The following is a 22,961-nucleotide window of genomic DNA, read 5'->3' as shown; positions in this document are numbered from 1 at the left end:
CATCTTGACATTCTGAGGGTTTTAAGAAAAACTACAAAGTTTAGTACGAGAGCCTTCAAGACTAACTAACAGAATTAAACCGTTTTTTTTTTTTTTTGTCTCCCAGAGTTTGCTATCAATTACAGTGATACGGTCACCAGCGGGCCATGGAAATTTGGCCGTATTAACGGGGTTGCCGTATTAGTGGGGGTAGGGTCAAATTTCATGACTGGGCTAAATTGAGTGACTCTTAACGGATATATCACAATTGCACTTCTAAACAACGGTTCTTTAATAAGCAACCGAAATGCTGATATAACTTTTAAAATTGAAACTTGAATAGCCACATACAATATTAACACTAGAAAGATGGACATAACTGGTTTGAGTGGCCGAAAAAACGGGACAAAATAGTAAAGGATCACACAGGCTGGGATTTCAGAATGTGGCCGTTTGTCGTATTAACAGGGTGGCCGCATTAACAGGCTTTTCGTATTAGACAATGTATGGGTGTTTCGCCGGGACAAAACCAAAGTGGCCTTATAATAACGAGATGGCCGTTTAACGAGGTGACTGTAAGGCGGGATTCCACTTTTAAACGGCACTTTTTTCTTGGTCTTACGTGTCAATTGGCTCGTTTCGTCAAGTTTTAACGTTTTCCAATTGATTTTTCTGAAGTAAATAGTTCAGGTCAATTTACATGAAAAGTAGAAGTGACTGAATTTGCTAATTCTAACCTTCAATACAGCCGTAGAACTCTGTCCTCATGGAAACGTGATAATGCCACGATTCTGGATGAATACGAATGTAGCGAGTAATGATGGGATGATTTAGATCATTACTCACAGGTGTATATCGATCATTATTTCCTGGGAATACCTTAAAGAATGAACAATTCAAAATGATCAATTTTACCGCGAAATTAGAAAAGTCTCGTCACCCCCGTCCCCACCCCCCCCCCCCCACACCCCTAACAATCCGCGAAAAGGTAGTGACGTAATTTAACATGTGTGAATAAATCCCAAAAGTAACGACTCTAATGTTACCGTGTACTTCAGGGGTGCCTTTCCAGTCCAGTGGAGGTACGTAGCGCCTCGCGATTAAATCACAGTTACCTTAAATCCTTTTTCGATATAAGCTCATAGATTTGCAATTGGCTATTCAAAACGTTTATTAAGTTTTTCAGAAAATGAAATTTAAATAGGAAGATTAAAGTCATCTCTTTTAAGTTCCAACGACATCAACTCGTGGTCAGGAAACCAAACGTTTAACAGGCTGTCTCTGTACAAACCGACCGCTGATTTTACTTCGAAAGTTCGATTTTTCTCATAGCTGGGATTTCGAAACCCTTACCTAGTCAATCACTAAAATGAGTTTTATTTCATTAAAAATTCTAATTTAAGTTTTCTAGGATTGATTGAAGTTCGGTCCGCTCGACACAAGTTGCATGCCTGCTGAAACTGGAAAAATAGCACATATTGCCGGCGCTCTAAAAAAAATTAATATTCGCTCAAAAGTCCCAATTCTTTTTTTCAACTATAGATATATCGTAGCAGTTTGCTTAGCCATGTTGCACTTATAATTCAATGTTGTTCCTTCAACGGTTAAAAGAAGATTTTCTACCCGTTAAATCGAGTTTCCAACCAAACACGAAAATAGCTCTACTTTGAGGGCACGTTTTAAAAATGTGACACCTGTTTGAAACTGCTGAACTACATGAATAGAAAGTATATATGGCCCTTAATTTAAAACAATAATAAAATTTGCCTGCTCACTGGGTTTTCAAGACTAACGACCGCTTAAAGTTCGGGAAATTTTGAAACTATTCCAATGAGTAACTAACATACTCGCCTTGGTAAAGTGCTCCAATAAATTCACGTAAATCTCTTACCTGGCTTCAAGATTAGAGTTTCGGTCCTTTGTAGCGATCCTTGAAACCTAGGTAGCATTAAAACTGCCAGCTTTTCCTTCCAGCGGTAGGTTTGTATACAAGGTACATTTATATGTTCCTCATCTCTGTCGAGCGTGACGGTCACATCGATGTTCTTTGTAGTACTGACCATTGTTTTCCTCAAGGCTGTTTAATCATGTAGAGACCTCTTGAAAGGTTTGTAGAAGCACTCTTTTGGACAACTCTCGACACACATACATGTATGTGTATGAACAGTAAACAGTGATCCGGAGATCCAAGGAAGGATTGATGAATGCCACGACCATTTTGTGTTTACAACAGTTGTTTTAGTTCCCAATCTTCCCGTGAGTGGGAACTAAAACAACTGTTGTAAACACAAAATGGTCGTGGCATTCATCAATCCTTCCCGGGATCCCCGGATCACCGTTTACTGCTCATAGATGTATGTGTACCGAGAGTTGTCCAAAAGAGTGCTGCTACAAACCTTTCAAGAGGACTCTACATGATTAAACCGGCTTCGAGGAAAACAATGGTCAGTAATACAAAGAACATCGAAGTATGTGACGGTCACGCTCGACACAGATGAGGAACGTATAAATGTACCTTGTGTACAAACCTACCGCTGAAAGGAAAAGCTGGCAGTTTTAATGCTACCTAGGTTTCAAGGATCGCTACAAAGGACCAAAACTCTAATCTTGAAGCCAGGTAAAGGGAGTTACCTGAATTTATCGGAGCACTTTACGAAGGCGAGTATGTTAGTTACTCATTGGAATAGTTTCAAAATTTCCCGAACTTTAAGCGGTCGTTAGTTTTGAAAACCTAGCGAGCAGGCAAATTTTATTATTGTTTTAAATTAAGGGCCATTCATACTTTCTATTCACGTAGTTCAGCAGTTTAAAACAGGTGCCAAATTTTTAAAACGTGCCCTCAAAGTAGAGCTATTTTCGTGTTTGGTTGGAAACTCGATTTAACGGGTAGAAAATCTTCTTTTAACCGTTGAAGGAACAACATTGAATTATAATTGCAACATGGCTAAGTAAACTGCTATGATATATCTATAGTTGAAAAAAAGAATTGGGACTTTTGAGCGAATATTAATTTTTTTAGAGCGCCGGCAATATATGCTTATTTTCCAGTTTCGGCAGGCATGCAACTTGTGTCGAGCGGACTGAACTTCACTCAACCCTAAAACACTTAAATTAGAATTTTTAATCAAATAAAACTCAATTTAGTGATTGACTAGGTAAGGGCTTCGAAATCCCAGTTTATGAGAAAAATCGAATTTTGGAAGTAAAATCAGAGGTCGGTTTTTACGGAGACAGCCTCTTAAAAGGCAATTTTCAAGATTTTCAAATTTGCCATCAGTCTTTTGCTGTTGTTTAAACAATGACTAAATTTGAACGAAATTTTTCTTTGAGTTTAGTCTCCCCATCCAGCGAAAATCAAGCTGCCAATAGATAAGAAACTTTTGCTTCCGGTTGGTTGACTGTGTCCATTTTCGCGGTAAATATTAACTCTTTTTATCTTTTCCTCTTTTTTGTCTGAAAGCCCATAAAAGGAGGAAAACGAAAATTGAAGTTTTCACTTTAAAGGTACATGGTAATCTTAGGACTTTCCATAGCTATCTCAAACGTGACCGAACTTTGTATTTTGGTGAGCCCTTAAGAAGAAGAGCCCCTCACAACCTCAATTCTATACACAGCTCATAATATCACCCAATAGCAATTACGAAAACATACATTGTACAAACTCTCTTCTTTTATACAAAAATCATTGTAGAGGAAGGCTGCAGAGTACAAAAACTGATTCACTTAAATTTCATCAAAAACCAACAAAAAAGATATTAATAAAGCCCCTTTAAGGTTACTTCCCACCTTCAGAGGCCAAAAAAATCGTTTTTTCTTTTATTGGACAAAATTTAAGTTCGTCATTTTATCTAGTGTTTCCAAAAGAAAAACATTAAAATCCTCAAAAAGCGGCCGCGTTATTTAGAAAAAACGTATTTTCAAATAAAGTTAATAAACTAGGAAGGTGTCACAATCTGGTCAACGGGCGAGAACCCTGGGGAAATTTTCGCGGCAAACGCTCATTGCTCGTATTTCATGTCATTTGCATATTTTTATTTACATCACGCACTTGACAAAACTTCCCACGTGGAAACTCTTTACGCTAACTCCTATGGAAAAATCAAAAGCAGAAAAAAGTCCTTGGGTAAAGAAAACGAAAAAAACCGGCCCAAAGAAGAAAGAAAAAGCTCCACATTGTCAAGGAAAGAAAAGAAAACCTTGCCGAAACCGACAAAGGCTGTTGGTTTGGCCAAACGCCTTCGACAATCTCGACATCTGCTGAAGATCCGGAACGTTCGAATATCCTAGGAGCAAGTAGCTTAAAAATCAAAGTCAACGTCAGTGCAGGCTGCAAACAAGATTCTTCGTTGGAATCTGGCGGAAGTGATGAAGAAACAAATGGGCTAAACTCCAGAATACCTGGCCACTTATTAGCATCTCATTGAATAAGAATAGCAACTATTGTTATATACCTCGTTCTTCAAAGCCCACCGACACATGTAAATAAAGTGGCCGGATATTCTGAAGTTGCTCCAGAAAATGAAACCCACCCAAGGGAACTCATTTCAGCAATAAGGGTATTTCTTAAGCTGTCCGTTGATTCCTTAACGTCTTGTTTTTCAGCGGCACATTTTCCGCCTTAAACCTTTTTGGCGCGGGTTTTGCCTTTGCCTTTGCCTTTGGCGTCTTTGCCTATTATATTACGTCGCCATCCTAAATTGAACTCCACTGAGCGAGATAAAAAATACATGTTCCAATGCGATGCTTTTCCCGGGAAATCTTGATCTGTTGTCATAGACACTAGGAAGTCCTGTTGTTCCATTGGTTTGCGGTTTCGTTAGGCGTGATAATCTCCGGGCGTGGCATGAGTTGTTTACAAACCTTTACAACCTAACATCTCGCATTTGATTTTTGGTGGAATACATCCACTTTGAGCGAATTTATAGGGTATGCAGATTTGACGGATTTTCGTGAAATTTCGCCAGAACATTCCAGAGATAATGACAAACCAAAGTGTGTCGGGAAATTTTGATATTTAACACATTTTGCCCGTGGCGTCCATTTACGCAACACGTCTCGCATATTTTTAGCTACTCCAAATTTACAAGTGGACATCTAGACAACCAATCAGAATATCGAAAAAGCCCGACACTCTTTTGTTGATTGATGGCTTGTGAATAAGACTGTGCAGCCATTTTGCTCGTACTGCGGAATCCGATACCCGATAAATTCAATAGAAGAAGCCTCGGTCGTTTCACGCCTTACCGCCTCCTGACACTTCCTAAAAGAAAAGGTGGCTAAAATTGTTTTTTTTTCGTAAAGCACATTTATTAAGCTTTCTTATGATATATAGTTTGTTGGGGTTTTATTGAAACTGGCGCGCGTACAATTTTATTTTCCCGAAGGGCACCCGCGAAGGTGGGAAGTAACCTCAAATGGAAATTGTTTATCCCTTGTCACATTTGCCATAGCGTCGTCGCGTCGCGTCGCGTCGGACTCGTAATCCAGCGGTCCCGAGTTCGAATCTTACTCTGACCACTACCTGGATTTGTTTCATGGTTCCTTGCTCAGATACTCAGTTACGCTTGTAAATAGCCAGCTGGTTTGCCTCCGGCTAGTTGGGATTTTTAGCAACGTTATTTTCAGTTTCAATTATTTGTTTCAGTTGTTTGCTCGGCCTCAGTAGCCTTTGAGCTATAAACACTGCCGAGGGTAATTAAAGGTTATTATTATTATTTATTTATTTAGTATTATTGATATAAGCGTGAGTGTCTTGTCCAAGGACATGTTGATCCAGGTAAGAAACAGACCCGGACCTCTGAACACACTCACTGCTTGCTAAGCCACCACGCCTCCCAGTGACAAGTAACTTAGTGTAGCATGGTATAAACTAAGTACAGCACTTAATGTCAGAACGTAGACAGAGTTGAACCAATTAACCTTTTATTACTCATTCTTTTACTTACTTTCTTTAATCCCTCCTCTTTGTAATCTTGAAAAAACACCGAATCGTATCCATAAGATAGGCTGAAACGTTCTATCCACTGATCTTCATCCTGTCTTCCTTGTATAGCTACTCGTGCTACTTTTCTCCAGCCACCAAAATGTACTTGAAAAAATGGATTATTGTCATTCGATTCTGCTGCCCAACCACCCACTCTGTCTGATGTGGGCAGTAAATGTAATCTTCCGTTTTTAGCCTCAGTTCCACTGTGCCAGTACAAGTAAGAGGAAGCTGTTATAGCAGAGTCTGGAATTTGTTTATTCTGCATTCCGAGGGCTTTTAAACACACTAGAGGCTTTGGCGTCGGGAAACCTGTTTTAATGTAACAAAAATAGATTTCCGGACGACATATCATAACAAGGATAATATAAAAATATCTTGAATAGGCCAAAATATTCAGGCTATTGTTGTTTTACTTAGTTCTGGCAGTTGATATACCTTGCAGAAAATCAGCAAGAGATAGTGATGAATTTTTGTTTTAAAGAGTAACCAGCAGTGTATATTCTATCGCGCAAGTAAGCTTTAGCTATCGTTACGGTGACAACCCTGACATAGACGAGACTATAATTATGACCACGGCGTCGTTTACGAACGAAAGGGGAAAGTATATATAGAGAGAGACGAACGTGCAAAATATACATACCATCACTGCATCCGTACAACTCCACCCTTAAAGACGGGTATCCTTGGTATGTTTTAACGTTGATTTTGATAAAACGAGCGACGATTGGAGGATCAAGGCTACGACCTTCCGTATGAACACTATCTGTGTTTCCTTCTAGAACCTTCAACCATAAAGAAGGTAAGTATTTTAGACTTTTAAAGATGTTCTTTTTACTCGCAGTGTGCCTACATACCCTTGCCTTCCTGGACAGTCTTTTTGTAACAAGCTTCTGTGTACCTAAGAAATATCTGTCTTAACATTTGAGTTTTAGCCAGAGAAAAGTAAAAACGGGTATTTTTAAGAGTCCTCTTAAAATGTGCTCTTTTCGTATGAGGGCTAATTTTGCTCTACATTTTGGGAGTGTGAAAGTAAATGTTAGCTTGAGCAAGGCAAAGACCATTGACTCTTATAAAGATATATTTTTATAATAAAGCTTTTTCAGTATAAAGTGGTTGTGGCACTCACAGCCATGTGGGTTCCTGTGTCCAGATTTTACTCCCAGTTAATAAATAAGGCCGCGAACCTTGTAAGATAATATTATGTGTTAGTGTAGAAATCATTTTTATACCTGGCTAGTATGGTATGAAATGAATGTTCCACCGTCTTCACTGTAATCTAGGGTGTAAGTTTTTGTCCACCGGCCCCAGCCATTATCAATTAATCCTTGGGTGGCAATCCTGGTCACCTTGGTAACATTTTCCAAGTCAATCTGCAGAAACTGATGTTCGTTGCTGTGGTCGGACATCCATCCTCCTTTAAAATTTCGTATTGCAAACAGAAGAAATGAATAAAGACTAAAAAATAGGATAGAGTTAGAAAAAAATTAAAAGAGAGTATAAAGGGTAAAAGATTTATACTCAAGGTAATTCTTCTTAAGTTCTTTTTAGATCTCTTGGTTTCTGAAATTCCACTACGGTTTAGAAATAGCCACTCCATTGACGCGGATTTTAATCACGTGGACAACCCGAGCGGCTTTACACACATTTTCATCTTCGACGAAAACATCCACGCCACGCGCGTGGTAATATTATTCACGGAAGAACTGGGTACCATGTCTAAAAATAACTTGAGAGCAATTAACTTGGGAATAAGGCCTGTATGGGGTATCCTGCCTCATTTGTTGCATGTAATAACGGTACCTTCTAAGGTTGTACCAATACGTAAGGGGATCTAAATGTTCGAGTTTGAGTTCTGCCAAGATTTGTTTTGTTGTGTTCGTGGACAAGACACGTAACAGTCAGGTGCCTTATGGACTATGACTAATGGCACCTTAGGGAAGGCACGAATGATTCACATGGTTCCCTCAGCCCGTTGATCGATTGAAACAGACCTAATTCTTCAACCGATTGATCGACAAGATTGGTGCCATCAAATGCGCACGAAACGGTTTTATGCCCTATCTATAAAATTACTAGGGCCATTTTCTTGAATTTAAGTCGAGTGTCCTTAGCTTCATCGCATAGTCGATGATATTTTGAAAGAAAACATTACCTGGATTGTTCAGTCTCCCTCGTTCCGGTCCATAATAGTCACTACTGTAACTGTAACGCGACGATGCTACAATGGCTGAATCTGGTATCTTTCCGTTCTCCATTCCCAACGGAGAAGCACATACTGTTTCTGGGATTTCCACTTATGTTTGCAATGAAAAAAGGCAGCAGAATAAGCCGACTATGTCATTAACAGTATTTTTTTTTTTGCAAAAGTTTTAATGTCTTTAATTAATTTTGTGTATTCGCATTGCCTAGACCAACGGTTCGAAAACTCTACGACCAAGTGCATCGTCAAAAAATCATCATAATGAAACAGAAATAACACGCCAACTTTGAGAAGTATCGGCATAGAACATATGGAGGGAAAACTCTTTGCCTATGCCATGTGCGCTTGCGCTGCATCGGTACCGCAGAGTTCATGGGCTCGAATCCCGTTCAAGCCTGAATTTCTTATCTCAGGCTTAAATTTCACAACTGCTTAAGTTGTGTATATAAGTTCGAAGATCAATCATGTCTTCATATCTTTCTCCGCAATTCAAATACATGATTTTTCATATATTCAATGGTATACGTTTTACTCCCTAGAAATGAACAACACGTCACCCTCCTATTCTTTATAGGTTTTATTTTCCTTTATTTTACAAGCACACCACAAAGAAGCTTAGACACAAATTCCCTCTTTTTGGATATCTAATTTAAAATAAGTACTTTGCATCGCCTACTACTGTCTATCCGGCATAAGAACACTTCCACTGCTCTACATCTTAAATAACCGACCATACTAGGCGTTTCTGTCGAAACACGTTTTTAAAATTTGTATAGGTTCTGAATGAAAGCGAGGGATATTAGAAATTTACACTACGAGTGATATTTTAACATTCTTTCAAGTTGTCCGAGCCTTTACCGTTAATTGGATTTAAAAATCCTTAATCCTATATACCTTAGCAGATGGTGAAAAATAATGGCATATTCCAGCATACCTGATTTGCAGCCATAGAAGTCAGCTCTTAAACTAATCCGTTTATTCCAAGCCACTGGATAAATCCTTATATAACGTGTGACGTTGATTGGATTCTTCAGCAAATGCCTCACTACAAGAAACTGATCCGTGTTTCCCTCGAATTCCTTGTTTGAAAAGAGCACAAAGAGAAAAGGAGTATCTTTACACCAAAGAAAAGTATAAATGTGTAGATATGTTAAAAGCAGAAACATTACCTCGAGAAATTTTTATATAAATTCTAGAAGATTTAAAGACTGAGTTCATTATCATAGGCACAATCAAGTGCAGTTTCATTTTTTGCCCTTTTAGTTTAAATTTTGTATTTTATTGCTATTCCCAATCGCAGTTAGCCACATCAACTGGGCTCGGTTGTTCAAAAGCTAGACGCTGAATTGACCTTGGAGTACCTGTACATTTTGTGCTGACCCGAGCCGGGTTGTTCGAAAGCCCGTTGACGCTATCCCAAGATTAAAGGTAACCGGGGACATTGTTCTTGGGCAAGACACAGTGCCTCTCCCCGCCCAGGTGTATAAATTGTCATAATTGGCTACCGATAAATTTAATGCTGGGGGTAGCCCTGCGATAGGCCAGCATCCCATCCAGGGGGAGTACAAATGCATCTAGTGGCTTCATGGTATTGAAACCGGAGATAAGCGCCTGGCTGGCTGGTATGCAGAACGTTTTGTTAATCCACGGGTAACTAACAACTCTGTGTTGGCTTTAACAACGAAATCATTGCTTCCCTTGAAGTTAATTTACCACGCAAGAAGACGAGAAAGCACAACCTCAGTGCATTGTAATATTGTCCGAGAAAGTGGATCGAGTAGAAGTTCCATGTAATTATTCTCCAACGAAGTTAACCAATTGTATTAATTTAAGAAAAGGAAACGAAGCCTGGCGGGTTATAGCTGGACTGTCAGTCTTTCAAATCTGTATCGAGCTCGTAGTTCTGACCCATAGTTCTTGTAGCGGCGTCAGCTCCGATAGCGGAGAGATCCTTGAAACTAAAAGACTAAAGACTCACAGGTTCCACAAGGCTCAGGTTTATTGTGCCAACTGTTACAGCGATCCTGTATGGTAGGACGTGTTGGGGCGAACGCTCTAGTAGGTTCTGAGTTGTACAGCAATAACTGGTGGTTCCCGTCGAATTTCTCTGAGCCTTATGGTTTTTTAACATGTGCTGGCGATATTAAGCTAAAGTTACGTGGTAGCTAGCGGAAAATCATTGTGATGTAAATGCGGTAAAAAAGGGAAATAAATAAAATTCTACGAAATGAAAACGAGGCACGCGGGTGCCGTTACACTGCTTCCCTAAATGATTCATCATTTACTAAAGCCTAATAACCTTAAAGAAAAATAAAGACGATATAACAAATTCTAACAACGTCTCGATTAGAAAACGCGGTTAAAACTTCTAAAGTTTCTAAAGCTTAATTGTATTGAAAATCCAACTACTATCAGTTCTTATTGACTTCTTTCGGTAAGAGTAACACGAGCTTGTGTATTGGTCTCTCGAAGATTTTACTTTCTCCGTCCTTTGCTGTTACGATCCGTACTTTGCGGACAAGATTGTCACGGCTGGGGATCACTTCGGTAACCAGGGCTAAGGGCCACTGATTTCTAGGGGAATCGTGATCGCACACTAAAACGACGTCGCCTATCTTCAGAGATCTCTTGGGTTGTGTCCATTTTTGACGCTTTTGAAGAAGGGTACAGTACTCCTTTTGCCAGCGGAACCAGAATTGGTTAGCCAAGTACTGGACTCTTCTCCATCTCTTCTGTGAATACAGGTCGGGCGACTCGAATTTGCCTGGTGGAGGTAGCACGACTTGGGTTTTAAGCGTGAGAAGATGATTCGGTGTCAAGGGTTCTGACGCTAATGGGTCTGTGAGGTTCTCTACAGCTAGGGGACGGCAGTTGACGATACTCTCAGCTTCGGTCATTAAGGTTCGGAGTGCTTCGTCTTCGAGCAGTTGTCCGTGGTCATACAGTAGGGACCTTACGCAAAACACGACGGCAACGGCAACGAGAACGTCACCAAACAAAAGGTTTAATGAGGAGAACAATGGCTGTGCACGTGCATTATAATTCTTGGTACATTTCTTTGCCGTCCTCTGCAAAACATTAACGTGAAAAAACCAAATTCTGCGTTTTCTGGAGAACGTGAACCACGACGGCTAATTTTTCGTATTTCTATTTGGAACTGAACGTATCTGTAGCATATTCGGCAGGGGCAAGTTTTAATACCGACAAACACACTGAATAGATCTAAATAAATGAGAAATTCCAAAGTAAAATAGAAACACATTTTTTACTAGGCGTCATCCTCGCCGTCGCCGTCGTATATGCGTAAGGTCCCTAACAACGATGTCAGGACTGATCTAGTGGTTTTAATTTGGCGTTCCCAAGCACCTCCCATATGAGAAGCGTGGGGAACGTTGAAGTTGAATTCGATCCAGTCGCAGTCTTGGGCTGACAGGTATTCCTTTACCGGGGCTGGATCTACTTCACTGAGTGCAGCGGCGAGCTCATTCTTTGCACCGACAAAGTTTGTGCCTTGGTCGGATCTTAGCTCGCGTACTTTCCCTCTACGGTCGATGAAGCGTCTAAGGGCGCTCAGGAAGGAATCTTTTGTCATGGCGCTGAGGCTCTCTAGGTGAATAGCACGTGAGGCGAGGCGGGTAAACATCAGACCCCATCGTTTAAGCTCTTTTCGCCCTTCCTTGATGTAGAAGGGGCCGAATACGTCCATTCCGGTGTAGGTAGACGGAGGAGCTGGAGTGAGGCGTTCCGGAGGAAGGTCTGACATCTTCTGGTCTTGGACGCGGCCTCTCAGCTTGCGACAAATAACGCATTTTGCGATGATGTGGGAAATCATGGAACGGCCATTAATGATGTAATATCCAGCTTGACGGATGGCATTATGTGTCATGCCATATCCTTGAGGATGCTGCTTCCCGTGATGAAACTGGCGTATAAGGAGAACAGTAACGTGGCTGTTTTTAGGCATGATCAAGGGATGCTTGATTTCCAAAGGAGAGGCTGAACTCTTTAGGCGTCCACCGACTCTTAGTAGGCCATCTTTATCGACGAATGGGTCGAGCTTGTGAAGGTTGCTGGTCAGCTTGACGGTGTTGTTTCTGTTTCGTGCCTTCTGGCGATCTTCAAATTGGTCTTCGCTGCCGTCAAGATTTCTGAGGATCTTCGTTTCTGATTCAAAGTGGTGGCGTTGAAGGGATTTCAGTATCATGCGTTCGGCTTGGGAGAGCTCTGCTACCAAGGGAGGTCCATCCTTTGGGCGCCAATTCATTTGCTTGTTTGGTCTTAGTTTTTCAATTGCTCTCTGTAGGCGGACGATACATCTTTTGAGACGGTTAAATGAGGAGAAGTGGTTGAAGCCATCGGGTTCCAATACTCCAGGCGAGACTTGTCTGATATTCACTTTATCGATCTTTGTTGCTAGCGTAGATGCTTGATCTTTTCTTACTTCATTATCGGAAGGCAGTAATGTATACACAGGCTGTGATTGAAGAGGAAGGGGGTCTTGTTGCCATAGAAACTGTGGTCCGTTAAACCAGCGGTTGCTTTCCAGTAGTTTCTTTGCAGTTAGGCCACGCGAAGCTTCGTCGGCGGGATTTTCTTTTCCTGGTACATGAAACCAGTCTTCTGGAGAGCTGCGGTCTCGGATATGTTGTACACGGTTGCCAACGTAGACATGAAAGCGTCGTGCGTCATTATTGATGTAACCAATTACGATCTCGGAGTCGGTGTAGTAATAGCACTTGATGGTCTCAATGTCAAGTTCACTCTTGAGCATTGTACCTACACTGACGGAGATGACGGCGGCTGTCAACTCAAGGCGAGGTATTGAAATTGCTTTAAGCAAGGCGACTCTAGATTTGACCAGGAGGAAGCTAACGTGAACTTCGCCTCTGTGATTGACCATACGCAGATATGAGATTTGACCGATGCCGTTGTCGCTTGCATCTGAGAAGCTGTGGATTTCGGCACGCACTGGTTCACCGAAATTCTTGGGCTTGTGACAGCGGGGAAATGTAAGTTTCTCTAGAAGTGGCAATTCTGTTCGCCATTTTTCCCATTGTGGCAGGATCTCGTCGGGCACTGGGTCATCCCAATTGACGTTTTGACGACAGAGTGCTTGTTGTATTTGTTTACCGACTAATATGACGGGCGATACCGCTCCAAGTGGGTCGTAAACTGAGCTGATAGTGGACAGAATCCCACGGTGGGTTGTAGGTTTGTCTTTGAGCTCGATACGAAATCCAAATGTATCTGACTCGATACACCAGTAAGTGCCAAGGGATATTTGAACAGGCATGGTGTCTCATCGAAGATCTAGATCCTTGAGATCCTTTGCGCGGTCGTTGGCTGGTACAGCCTCTAAGACGTCCTTGCAGTTACTTGCAAACTTGTGTAGACGTAAGTTGTCTTTTGCGCACATTGCTTAGGAGCGTTTGATTAACTGAAGGGCTTGCTCTACTGGGGAGACAGACTTTAAACCATCGTCTACGTAGAAATCTCTGAGTAGGAAGTCTGACGCTTTGTCTCCGAATTCTTGTCTATGAGTTTCTGCTGTTTGATGCAGGCAGAAGTTGGCTACTTCTTGTCTCTGTCGTCTGGGTTGACGTAGAAGCTGTGAAACATTTGCTCGATGTCACAGGTGAGGGCAACTTCTTCCTTTCGGAATCGGGTCAAGACGCCAATCAAGGAATTGAGCTGGTCTGGTCCTTGAAGCAGGTGCTTGTTTAGGGATTGGTTCTCGTAGACGGCGCTGTAGTCGAACGCGACGCGGATCTGATCTGGCTTCCGTGGATGATAGACATGGAAGTGTGGGAGATACCACGCCTTGCCCTTTGTTGTCTGCAGCTGGTCTACGGTAACTTGACTGGCATGGCCGTTATCGAGGATCTTTTTCATAAAGGTTAGGTAATCATCTTTTAGCCCTTTGTCATTAAGAAGTCTTCTTTTTAGAGATAAAAGCCTTCTCAAGCAGTGTCCCTTGTTGTCGGGCAGAAGGACATCGTCGGTCTTAAAGGGTAGTGGCGCCTCCCGGTTTCCTTCTGCATTCTTGTGCAGGCCTTTTGTCAGTATTTCGTTGAAGCGTCTGTCCTCCATTGACTTTGATTGCTCTGTTCCTGGAATTCTGCGACTGTGATGGATTTCGTTGTAGTCGAGCTCCATCATCTCACGTAGTTGTTTGGGACTTGTTAAATCTTTCGAGGACATCGAATTCTTGGTCGTGAAGGGGGAAGCTTCAGACATTTCTGTGCAGTCTAAAAGAGTTTCTCTTTCTACAGTAACTCGGTTGACTGAAACCGGGTTGGACGTCGGCTGCTTATCTTTGCAGACGCGCCCGATTACAGTCCAGCGGAATTTGTACTGCTCGGCCCAGGGCTCCTCCTCGTTGCCGGAGATAACGCTTATAGGCTGGAGGGCAGCTGGGACGTTTCGACCGATGAGCAGTCCGATGTCGACGTCGGGTCGGTGGGGAATCTTGTCTGCGATGTAGGACAGGTGTTTCCACTATCTGGCTACATCGGGTGTGGCAATGTCCTCGTGCGATGCTGGAATGTACCCTCTCGAGTAAGCGAATGGGACCTTGATGGGTGTGTAACCTTTTTCTACGTCTTGGATGTAGAGTCCGGTTATTTTTCTTGTTCGTATGGTGTTTGATCCAACGATCGTGTTGACCTGTAGGTCGACCTCTCCAGGTTGTTAAGTAGGGCGTCGGAAATGAATACGTCTGTGGACTGGTCGTCCAACACTGCATAGGTGGTTATTTTCTTAGCTGGATTTGACCGATGCGATGCGTTGACCAGAACGATTCTGGCACACGACCTACCGGTTTCCTTCTCCCCGCAGACTTGCGTGCAAGCTGTAGAGGTACTATTGGTTTGGGACGCTTGGTTTGCGCTTGTTTTCGGTGTTTGCTCGACATGAAGAGCTGTCGAGTGTCTCTTGTGGCAGGTGTTGCAGACTGGGGGAGCTTGGTTGCAATTTTCGGCGCTGTGCTTGTTGGCGCTCATGCATTTGAAACAGAGTTTGTTTTTCTTAAAAAAGTCCTTCCTTTCAGCGAAGGTTAGTTCTCGGAACTTGTTGCATTCGTTCAGATTGTGGGTTTTCGTTCCGTGAAAGAGACACAGTTTATTTGATGTCGGGAGACTTGGGCGTTTTAATTTCTGGTCTGAGAACTCTGGTTTTGTTAGTTCCGAGTGTGAAGGCTCGCTTTCGCCATGTGTTTTTGAAGCCATTGTTGTGGAGAAAGGAGTTTTCTTACGAAGTGGCGGCTCGGGTGGTGGAAGTTTACTACGTGTAGTTTGAGGAGGGACCTTTGTCGAGTTCTGGTTAATCTGAGCTGTGTTCATGCGTTCCGCGTGGAAGGCTACCTCTGCCACGAATTCGACGAAAGTTGGGAACGCATCGCTGCCCTTTTCTTGCTGCAGCGTTTGGACCTTCGTAGACCATTTAGTGGAAAACCAGTTCGGGAGTTTCTCGACTAGGGTTTGCAGCTTGGAGGGAAATTCAAAGATCTTAAGGCTGTGCAGGTGCGTCTTTGCAATTTCGACTTGCTGTAAGAAGTCACTGTATTCTCTTAGGGCTTGAGCGTCGTTGATTGCGATTTTTGGCCAGTTAGCTTGCTTGTTTTCGAAATCGGCGGCTATGATCGCGGGACGACCGAAGCGCGATTTGAGTTTCTTTCTTGCCTCATTGTAGGCAACTTCTGGACTAGCAGCGACCATATACTGCAACTGCTCAACGACTTTCTTAGCCTTTCCACCCAGGTGTTGGTACAGAAGGTACAGTTTCTGCTGGGAGCTGATTGGTGCGGAATCAATCAGAGCATCGAAAGCCGTTTCCCAGATAAAGAATCTGGTGTCGGTTTCGTCGCCTGTGAAGATGTCTGGCTTGGCTTGTGGAGGTCTTTGTAATCGCGTGACTTTCGCCAGGGCCTCGGCGATTTGAGTGGCGTTATCTGTACTCGAATGAACAGGGTTCAAGTTGCGGGTACAAGGACTTGGAGTTATCTCACGGTAGTGGGTGGCTGGAGAACTGTTAGGAGTGAAGATCGTTGCGTCTCTGCTTAATTGATAGGTTCTCGGGTACGCGGGTTTCAAACTACTGATAGTGTACGCTGGATGTTGATAGGTGACGCTTGTGTTCACGTTTCTCAAGGGATATGTTTGGAGTGGAGTGCTTGTGCCCGCGAGTGATGTTGACGTAATAGCCTGACTCGTGATGTTTTGTGTGGAGGCGTGACAAGTACTTGGAGTGCCCACATTATCGAAAGCAGCGGGAGGCTGTGAAGTCGACGGATAATTTTCGTGATCATGAGGGTTTACTGGATTGTTTATTTCAGGGTATAGGTTAGCCTGGTGTCCTGTACCCAAATCGAGAATGGATTGATTTCCTGAGGCTGTTGTTTGATGAAGGTCGGCTATGTTAGCTTCTGGTTGTTGGTTTGCGCTCGATTGACGATTTACCGGATGAATTATGCCAGTGGGGGAGTATATGGCTGGGAAAGTTGGATCTTGTGTGTCAGCACCGGAAGTGTTTATAATCGGCGGTAATAGGTTTGATGCCGTAAGATGAGCTGGATCGACGTCTTTGTGGTTCATAAACCGATCAAACTTCTGTTCGGGCGTTTCATTTGGCAATTCTATTTTGTGGTGTTCGAGCGGAAGTTCTTCAAATTTCAGCGCCTCCTCGTAAACGGCTTCTTCTGCTAAGGTTTCGCTTAATTCTTGTTGAAGTTTGAGTTTATTCAAGATCTCTCGCTGTTCTTCGATTTCGTCGCTGAATTTTAATTTTCGTTCGAGTGCGGCACGTCTTGCCTTAACGTCAATCAAAGTTTCTTTTGAAGAACGCCGGGATAAACCGGACGCAGATGACATTTTTGACTTGTTAGACCTGCGTGACTTGCATGACGCGCCAGATCGAACGGATACGGCTCGCTCGCTTGCAAGTTCTGCTTGTGCAGTGTTCTTTACTAAATCCAACCAACTAAGCAGTTCATGTTCGGTTTTTTCGGCGAGCGCAATTAAATCTTTGACCTTTCCGTCTATTTGATCTGATTCTTTTGTAATGGCCAGGAATGCGTGGAACGCGGTGACGTTAGTGTGAAAAATCTTGAATGCGGCCCTTGCGGATTTTTCTTCTACCGCGAACGGAACTCAAAACCCTTTTCGGTCATAGTCCGAAAACGTGTTTCCGATTCTTCGCCCTTTTCTGGAATTTCTGTACCTCCCGCTTCGCTCTCGGTGATATCGGTAGTGTGTTCCCAGGTTTCGCTGAAACCAGTATCGAGAGTTTCGTCTGGCGGAGCGTTGGTTTTTGCACTTTGCTCGCTGTTTTGCGATCGGCTCATGGTCAGTTAGAGGTTCGACAGAATAAAGCAATGAGACACAGACAATCTTTGTTTCTTCTACAATTCTGTTTCTACCAGTAACTAACTTCTAACTTAAATGTAACCAACGTTATTTTCCGTGTGGGCTGCAAGTGCTTCTTTTACTTCGTTGATGAGAGATTTCAACTATTTAAATCTCCTTCGTCAAGGAGAATTCGCGTTTTTCTTGAAGATCAATAGTCCTTCATTCTTCTTCTCCGGAGCACGTGCTCTCTTGTACTTCTTCGTTTTTTCTTCTTTTTTGCTTTTTGTTTATGATAAATAAAAGGAACGGACTTACTTGTGTCCTCGGTTGACTGGTCAACTGTTTCAGGGGCTGGACTTTTCTTTTCGCTCGGCTGAGCGCACTTGTCTTTGTGGACTTGAAGGGGAGTGCGACTTGCTGAATGCTGGATGACAGAAATTCGACTGTAGCGGCGTCAGCTCCGATAGCGGAGAGATCCTTGAAACTAAAAGACTAAAGACTCACAGGTTCCACAAGGCTCAGGTTTATTGTGCCAACTGTTACAGCGATCCTGTATGGTAGGACGTGTTGGGGCGAACGCTCTAGTAGGTTCTGAGTTGTACAGCAATAACTGGTGGTTCCCGTCGAATTTCTCTGAGCCTTATGGTTTTTTAACATGTGCTGGCGATATTAAGCTAAAGTTACGTGGTAGCTAGCGGAAAATCATTGTGACGTAAATGCGGTAAAAAAGGGAAATACATAAAATTCTACGAAATGAAAACGAGGCACGCGGGTGCCGTTACAGTTCTTTATCTGTGAAATCATCGATTATGACAGATTTTGTGGAAGGCCACTTTCTTGCAACATTTCTTGACTTTGCTGTGCACTGAAAAACAACTTGGTTATTAAAGCCGCGGTTAGCGAGGTGGATAAAATTTAACTTAACACTAGGGTCAGCCTTAATCTAGCTTCAGACAACGGAACTAAATTGCGGTTAAATTTTAACCCCAAGTTGGCTAATTTAGATCTAACCTGAAGTTTTGACTTAACCTTTTTTTTTTTTGATCAACCAGACCCTGGGAGGAGGGGTTAACAAACCTTATGAGAGTAACATTTCCTGCTTCAAAGAGAACATTGGGCAAATGCACATCTTAAATGGACAGCTGTTACGCGATACTAAAACAATACCTTTGCATTTTCAGCCTCTTCCCTGTAGTCACTGAAAAACACTTCATCGTAACTGTAAGCAAGTTTGAACTTCGTAACCCATAAATACCACCCGTGCGAATTTCCCTGGATGGCCACACCAGTCACCTTGGTCCAATTTACAAAATCTACTTGAAACCATTGCCTCGCGCCATTTCCTTCAGCTATCCAGCTTCCTTGTTGGTAAAGCCGACCCTGGCTAGCTCTATAGGTAGCTGAATGTCTGCTTGAAGCCGTTATGGACGAATCAGGGATTTCGTTATTTTCTAATCCGAGGCTTGCCATGCATGTAGGAGGCTTAGCAGTCGCAAAATCTGAGTGGAAAGATTTACGATTTGAAATTTTAATTCTACAAAGGCTTTCCCTGGGCCGTCGGCACACACGCATAAATGTTTTCACGAATAGCAGAAAATAGCGCCCCCTGCTACAGAAACTAACTTTGCAAAAGAACTTAACTACACGTACCGACTCACAAAACTAAACCAGAGGTGAAATCACCGTAATGATTGGATTTAGCGCCCTATAGCTCCCAATACGTGCCCCGTTTCTGAATAGCGACCCCTCTCAAGTGTTTTTTTTTTTTTTCTTTAAAGCACCAATTCCAACAAGCGGGCCCTCCTAATAAGGGTCAAGACATTGATATAGAATAGAGTGATTAGAATAAACTATGAAGTCTGCTTCTTATCTGAACATAAGAGTAAATATGATGACTATCAGAGACCCTAGAGTTACAGTTCCATTAATTTAAAGTATCATTGTAGTATTACATCGCATTCAGATGTATATGTTCAAAAGGAAATAACCGCCACGTCTCCGTAAATTGGATCATTACAATATTGGCCCCAGTTGTTCGAAAGCCAATTAACGCTAACCCACGATTAAATCGTCCTAATCCACGGAATAAATTTATCCTTCGATTAAATTCTGTTCCCCGAAGCTCGATTAGCACTATCCAAGGATTAAACTAAGGGTTAAATTTAACACACCTACCGAGGTGGATTAACTCGCTAATCGGATGAAAAAGCGGACAAAGAAATCAAAATGGCGGACTTACAGTTTGTTGATTTTGCTTTAATGCCGGGCCCGATAAGAAAAGAAAAGCAATACGGGCTACCTGACGACTTTTCTAACATAGAGGTTACTATTTTCATATCGGCGAGCCATCCCGCGTCCGGTTTTCCCGCGGTTTTTCGAGTTTTCACAACAAGGACGGACCGCTGTTCGGCGATCCCCAAAATATTTTACACGACGAGCGCGAAGCAAGAAATTTAAACATTTCCATTTCCGCTCTTACAGGGATCTCAGATGAGAGGTAGAAATCGTCGTTCACTAGCCGCTGTAATGTAAAAGGAAAGATCAGTGGTGGAATTAAAGGTTTTTTGCTTGATAAAAGCGAGTATTTTTTGGACTCTCGAACTTGCCTGTTCTTCAAAAAGTTGTTTATCTCATTCGGGAGAAGTAAGTTAATCATTCTCCGCTTTCTCAGCTTTGCCTAGTTTATGGCTGTCCCCTAGCCAAACTTATAATTAACTCGTTAGCCCATCCGAATTGAGGCTATTGTGAAGGAAAGAGAATTAAGGCTGAAAATTAGACCGGTAAGCGTTACTTTTCAAGAGCTCACTGATTTTCTGGCTGATGCGTGATTCAGTGAGCTTCGCTCGGCGTTTATCTTGCACAGATTTTTTATCACAACTCTTATTTTAATTGAAAAGCATTTTTATTGTTTCTTATAGAAAGCAAATGTAGCTGAGATATAAAAATTGGGCTTTCTTTTTCTTCTTTTTATTCAAGTTAAAGTTCGTACAAATTTTGTAGGAGTCGTCATAATTATCCCTCCCCTCCCCTAGTGCTACACCATTTTCTCCCGCGAGAGACCGGTTTTACCGTCTTAATCTGACCTTAATCGACGGATAGTTAATAGGTTAAATATGATTCCGGGAACACCATTTTATCCCCTGATTAGTTATCCCGGGAATAAAAAAATTAATCTCGGAATAAGCGCTAACCACGGGTTATTTTAATCGGCTTTCGAACCGGGGCAGGTCATAAGCTCGTGGTGGTCTCTATCGATACACGGAAGACGCCAAATCGAACCTCAGGGCCCATATCAAGCCGCTTGACATCGTGTCGTGAAGAATCTGCTGTTCTTGTAACGTTTTGACATGAAGACTTGAATATAAGTTAGGGAGTCTGATTTGAAGTCATCCAAAGCAGGCCCAGATGCAGGTATTCTTACCTGAATAGCAGCCATACAATTCCAACCTCATCGATATGTGTCTACGCCATTTGGTTGGGTGAATGCGGACGTAACGAGCTAGAATTGGCTCATCTAATGTATTGACGACAAGATTTGTACCGTCTTTGTTGGCGTTATATTCCTAAAATTAGAAACGATCATTTGTTGACGTGTAGCTGAAAAAAGGGTGATTAACAAACACAAGTAAGCCCATAGGTGGCTTCGTGGCTGAAAGGGCTAGCGCTAAACCCAGGTCCTGTATCCCGAGGTGACCAGCGTTATTACAATCCCCGGCGAACTCCACCAGTTACCCCACCGCTGGGACAAGAACGGAGAAGATTGACGAATGGCGAAAGTGTAGTTTTTTGGTGATAGCAACACTACTCATAAAGTACCTGGATTTTTCTTGATGAGGTTTTCACATTTATCCAATGATGGTTTGGCTAATTTCCACTCACTCTTTTGTCTTAAGAGACTATGATCATATCATATTCTTTTGTCTGTCTACAATAAAATGAAATTTTAAGCTTACCCTACGAACGTCGCTTGATTTATGAATTTGATTCTCAAAGTATCCCCCGTTAACACTGTGAGAGACAGTGTACTTGGACACCCACTGACGATACTTCCAGTGATACTTCCAATAATAGCTACCCTGAGTTCCGATTTTGGTTACTTTTGCGATCTTCCCAAGATCCACCTGGATCCACTGCCCTTTGTTACTCTCCTTGGCTATATAGGTGGTGCGATGGTTGAGCCTTCCTTTACTGGGTCCAAAATCAGAGCTCCACTGCCAAGAAGAATAACGTGACGCTGGCTAAATCCTCCGTAGGAAAACAGATGACGGCTGTACTTTTTACTACAATACCTTGCGAACCTAACAAAGCCTATTAGGCACAAGGAAAGCCATCTTTTTGCACTATTCATTCCCGAAATAGCGACATTGTGTATGCTAGTTTTGAAGATTTTAAATTTTTTTTACGTTTTTATGAGCGTTGTTAGGGCTTTAGTGCGCTTCGAATTATGGCTAAATGTACCAGACGCCTTCTGTTTTTTTTTTTTTTTTTACGGAGGATTGCACTTCTCTTCACAAGTTGATTTAAATTTGTTGCTCCCAAGTTTCTTTTTCCAATAACGATAAGTAATTCCCAATTGCAAACTACTTGCATTTATTGAAGACTTAAATATTTTTTGTTGTACCTCCGAACTCAAATATGTTTTCCGATTGGAGGATAACATGTCACGTGTCATGGAAAAAAACTCCTTAGGGCGAACAAATCTCACTTATTCCCCAGGGAAACAACAGCTTTTGACTCGCCCGTGATCAGGTGGTAAGCCTTAAAAACGCGGCAAATTTGTTTGCGAGTCGGCGTCAAGCAAATATTTTTTCGAAGTTTACTCTATTTTCAGTGAATTTTTAAGTGTTAAGTGTGACAAAACACTTAATGACTGGCGCCACAAGAAACACTGAGTCTTGTTTCCCCAAGACCCTCAATGCTCATCTTGGGGAAGAAAGAATTCTTTCCCTTGGGACCAGTTAAGTGCTTATTGATCTTCAACTCACACTCAGTTTTAATTAGTAAAACAATTGTTAACATTGTTAACATTTAGTAGATCTAGGCCTGTAGACTGTATGTTCTGCAAGCAATGGGAGTATTGAATTGTAAGTAGAGTATTGTACTGTTCCTAGTTTTCCAAATTGAAATAAAAACCCATTTACCAAACCGATACGAGGCTTATTTCACTAACGCTGTACCAGTGCGGCGTGGTACGGCATGGTGTTTTTTACCAAATAACATCTTACTGTTTGCCTTAGCAACACGTGATATGTTAGGATACAGTATAGCATGGAATAGTTTTCTTTGGTATTGCTATTTAGATACCTCACTTGAAGCTTTTAATGCGGAGTCTGGAATGGTTCCATCTTCCATTCCCATCGGTGAGCCACAATCTAATATATTAGACAAAAATTGTCCATTTATAAAAGTTGCTTTTTTGTGTCATGATGAAGAGTATAATACCTAAATATAA

The 22,961-nt window shown here is 42.1% G+C and overlaps 2 protein-coding genes across 3 annotated transcripts; both read right to left on the bottom strand.

The window, feature by feature from the left end:
• Positions 1–18: 18 nt before the first annotated feature.
• Positions 19–22,961, bottom strand: LOC145488861 (EGF-like repeat and discoidin I-like domain-containing protein 3). 2 transcript variants are annotated; one of them, XM_081467686.1, is made up of 10 exons: positions 22,814–22,961; positions 21,463–21,720; positions 20,931–21,072; positions 18,677–19,008; positions 9,100–9,244; positions 8,118–8,258; positions 7,195–7,379; positions 6,606–6,747; positions 5,925–6,274; positions 19–858 (listed from the first exon to the last, which is right to left on the bottom strand). In XM_081467686.1, exons 1-10 carry the CDS (start codon positions 22,865–22,867, stop codon positions 712–714), a joined length of 1,896 nt encoding a protein of 631 aa, XP_081323812.1. In that variant the 5' UTR covers positions 22,868–22,961; the 3' UTR covers positions 19–711. The 2 variants fall into 2 exon arrangements, with proteins under 2 accessions (XP_081323812.1, XP_081323811.1); XM_081467685.1 differs by lacking the exon at positions 19–858 and having other exon boundaries at positions 5,452–6,274; positions 7,195–7,376.
• Positions 14,703–16,819, bottom strand: LOC145488857 (uncharacterized). The gene has a single exon (XM_081467680.1). It carries the CDS (start codon positions 16,754–16,756, stop codon positions 14,786–14,788), a length of 1,971 nt encoding a protein of 656 aa, XP_081323806.1. The 5' UTR covers positions 16,757–16,819; the 3' UTR covers positions 14,703–14,785.

This window comes from Orbicella franksi, chromosome 6 (assembly GCF_964199315.1).
Source record: "Orbicella franksi chromosome 6, jaOrbFran1.1, whole genome shotgun sequence".
Lineage (NCBI taxonomy): Eukaryota > Metazoa > Cnidaria > Anthozoa > Scleractinia > Merulinidae > Orbicella > Orbicella franksi.
The sequence above is the reverse complement of the archived record's forward strand: the minus strand, read 5'-3'. Positions and strand labels throughout refer to the sequence as shown.

Coding starts and splice junctions, on each gene's coding strand:
- LOC145488857 (XM_081467680.1), bottom strand. CDS start 16,756: ATGAACCACAAAGACGTCGATCCAGCTCATCTTACGGCATCAAACCTA.
- LOC145488861 (XM_081467686.1), bottom strand. CDS start 22,867: ATGGGAATGGAAGATGGAACCATTCCAGACTCCGCATTAAAAGCTTCA. Junction 19,009..20,930: donor ATTGTATGGCTGCTATTCAG/GTAAGAATACCT, acceptor CTTTCCACTCAG/ATTTTGCGACTGCTAAGCCT. Junction 859..5,924: donor AAGAGGAGGGATTAAAGAAA/GTAAGTAAAAGA, acceptor TCATTCTTTAAG/GTATTCCCAGGAAATAATGA.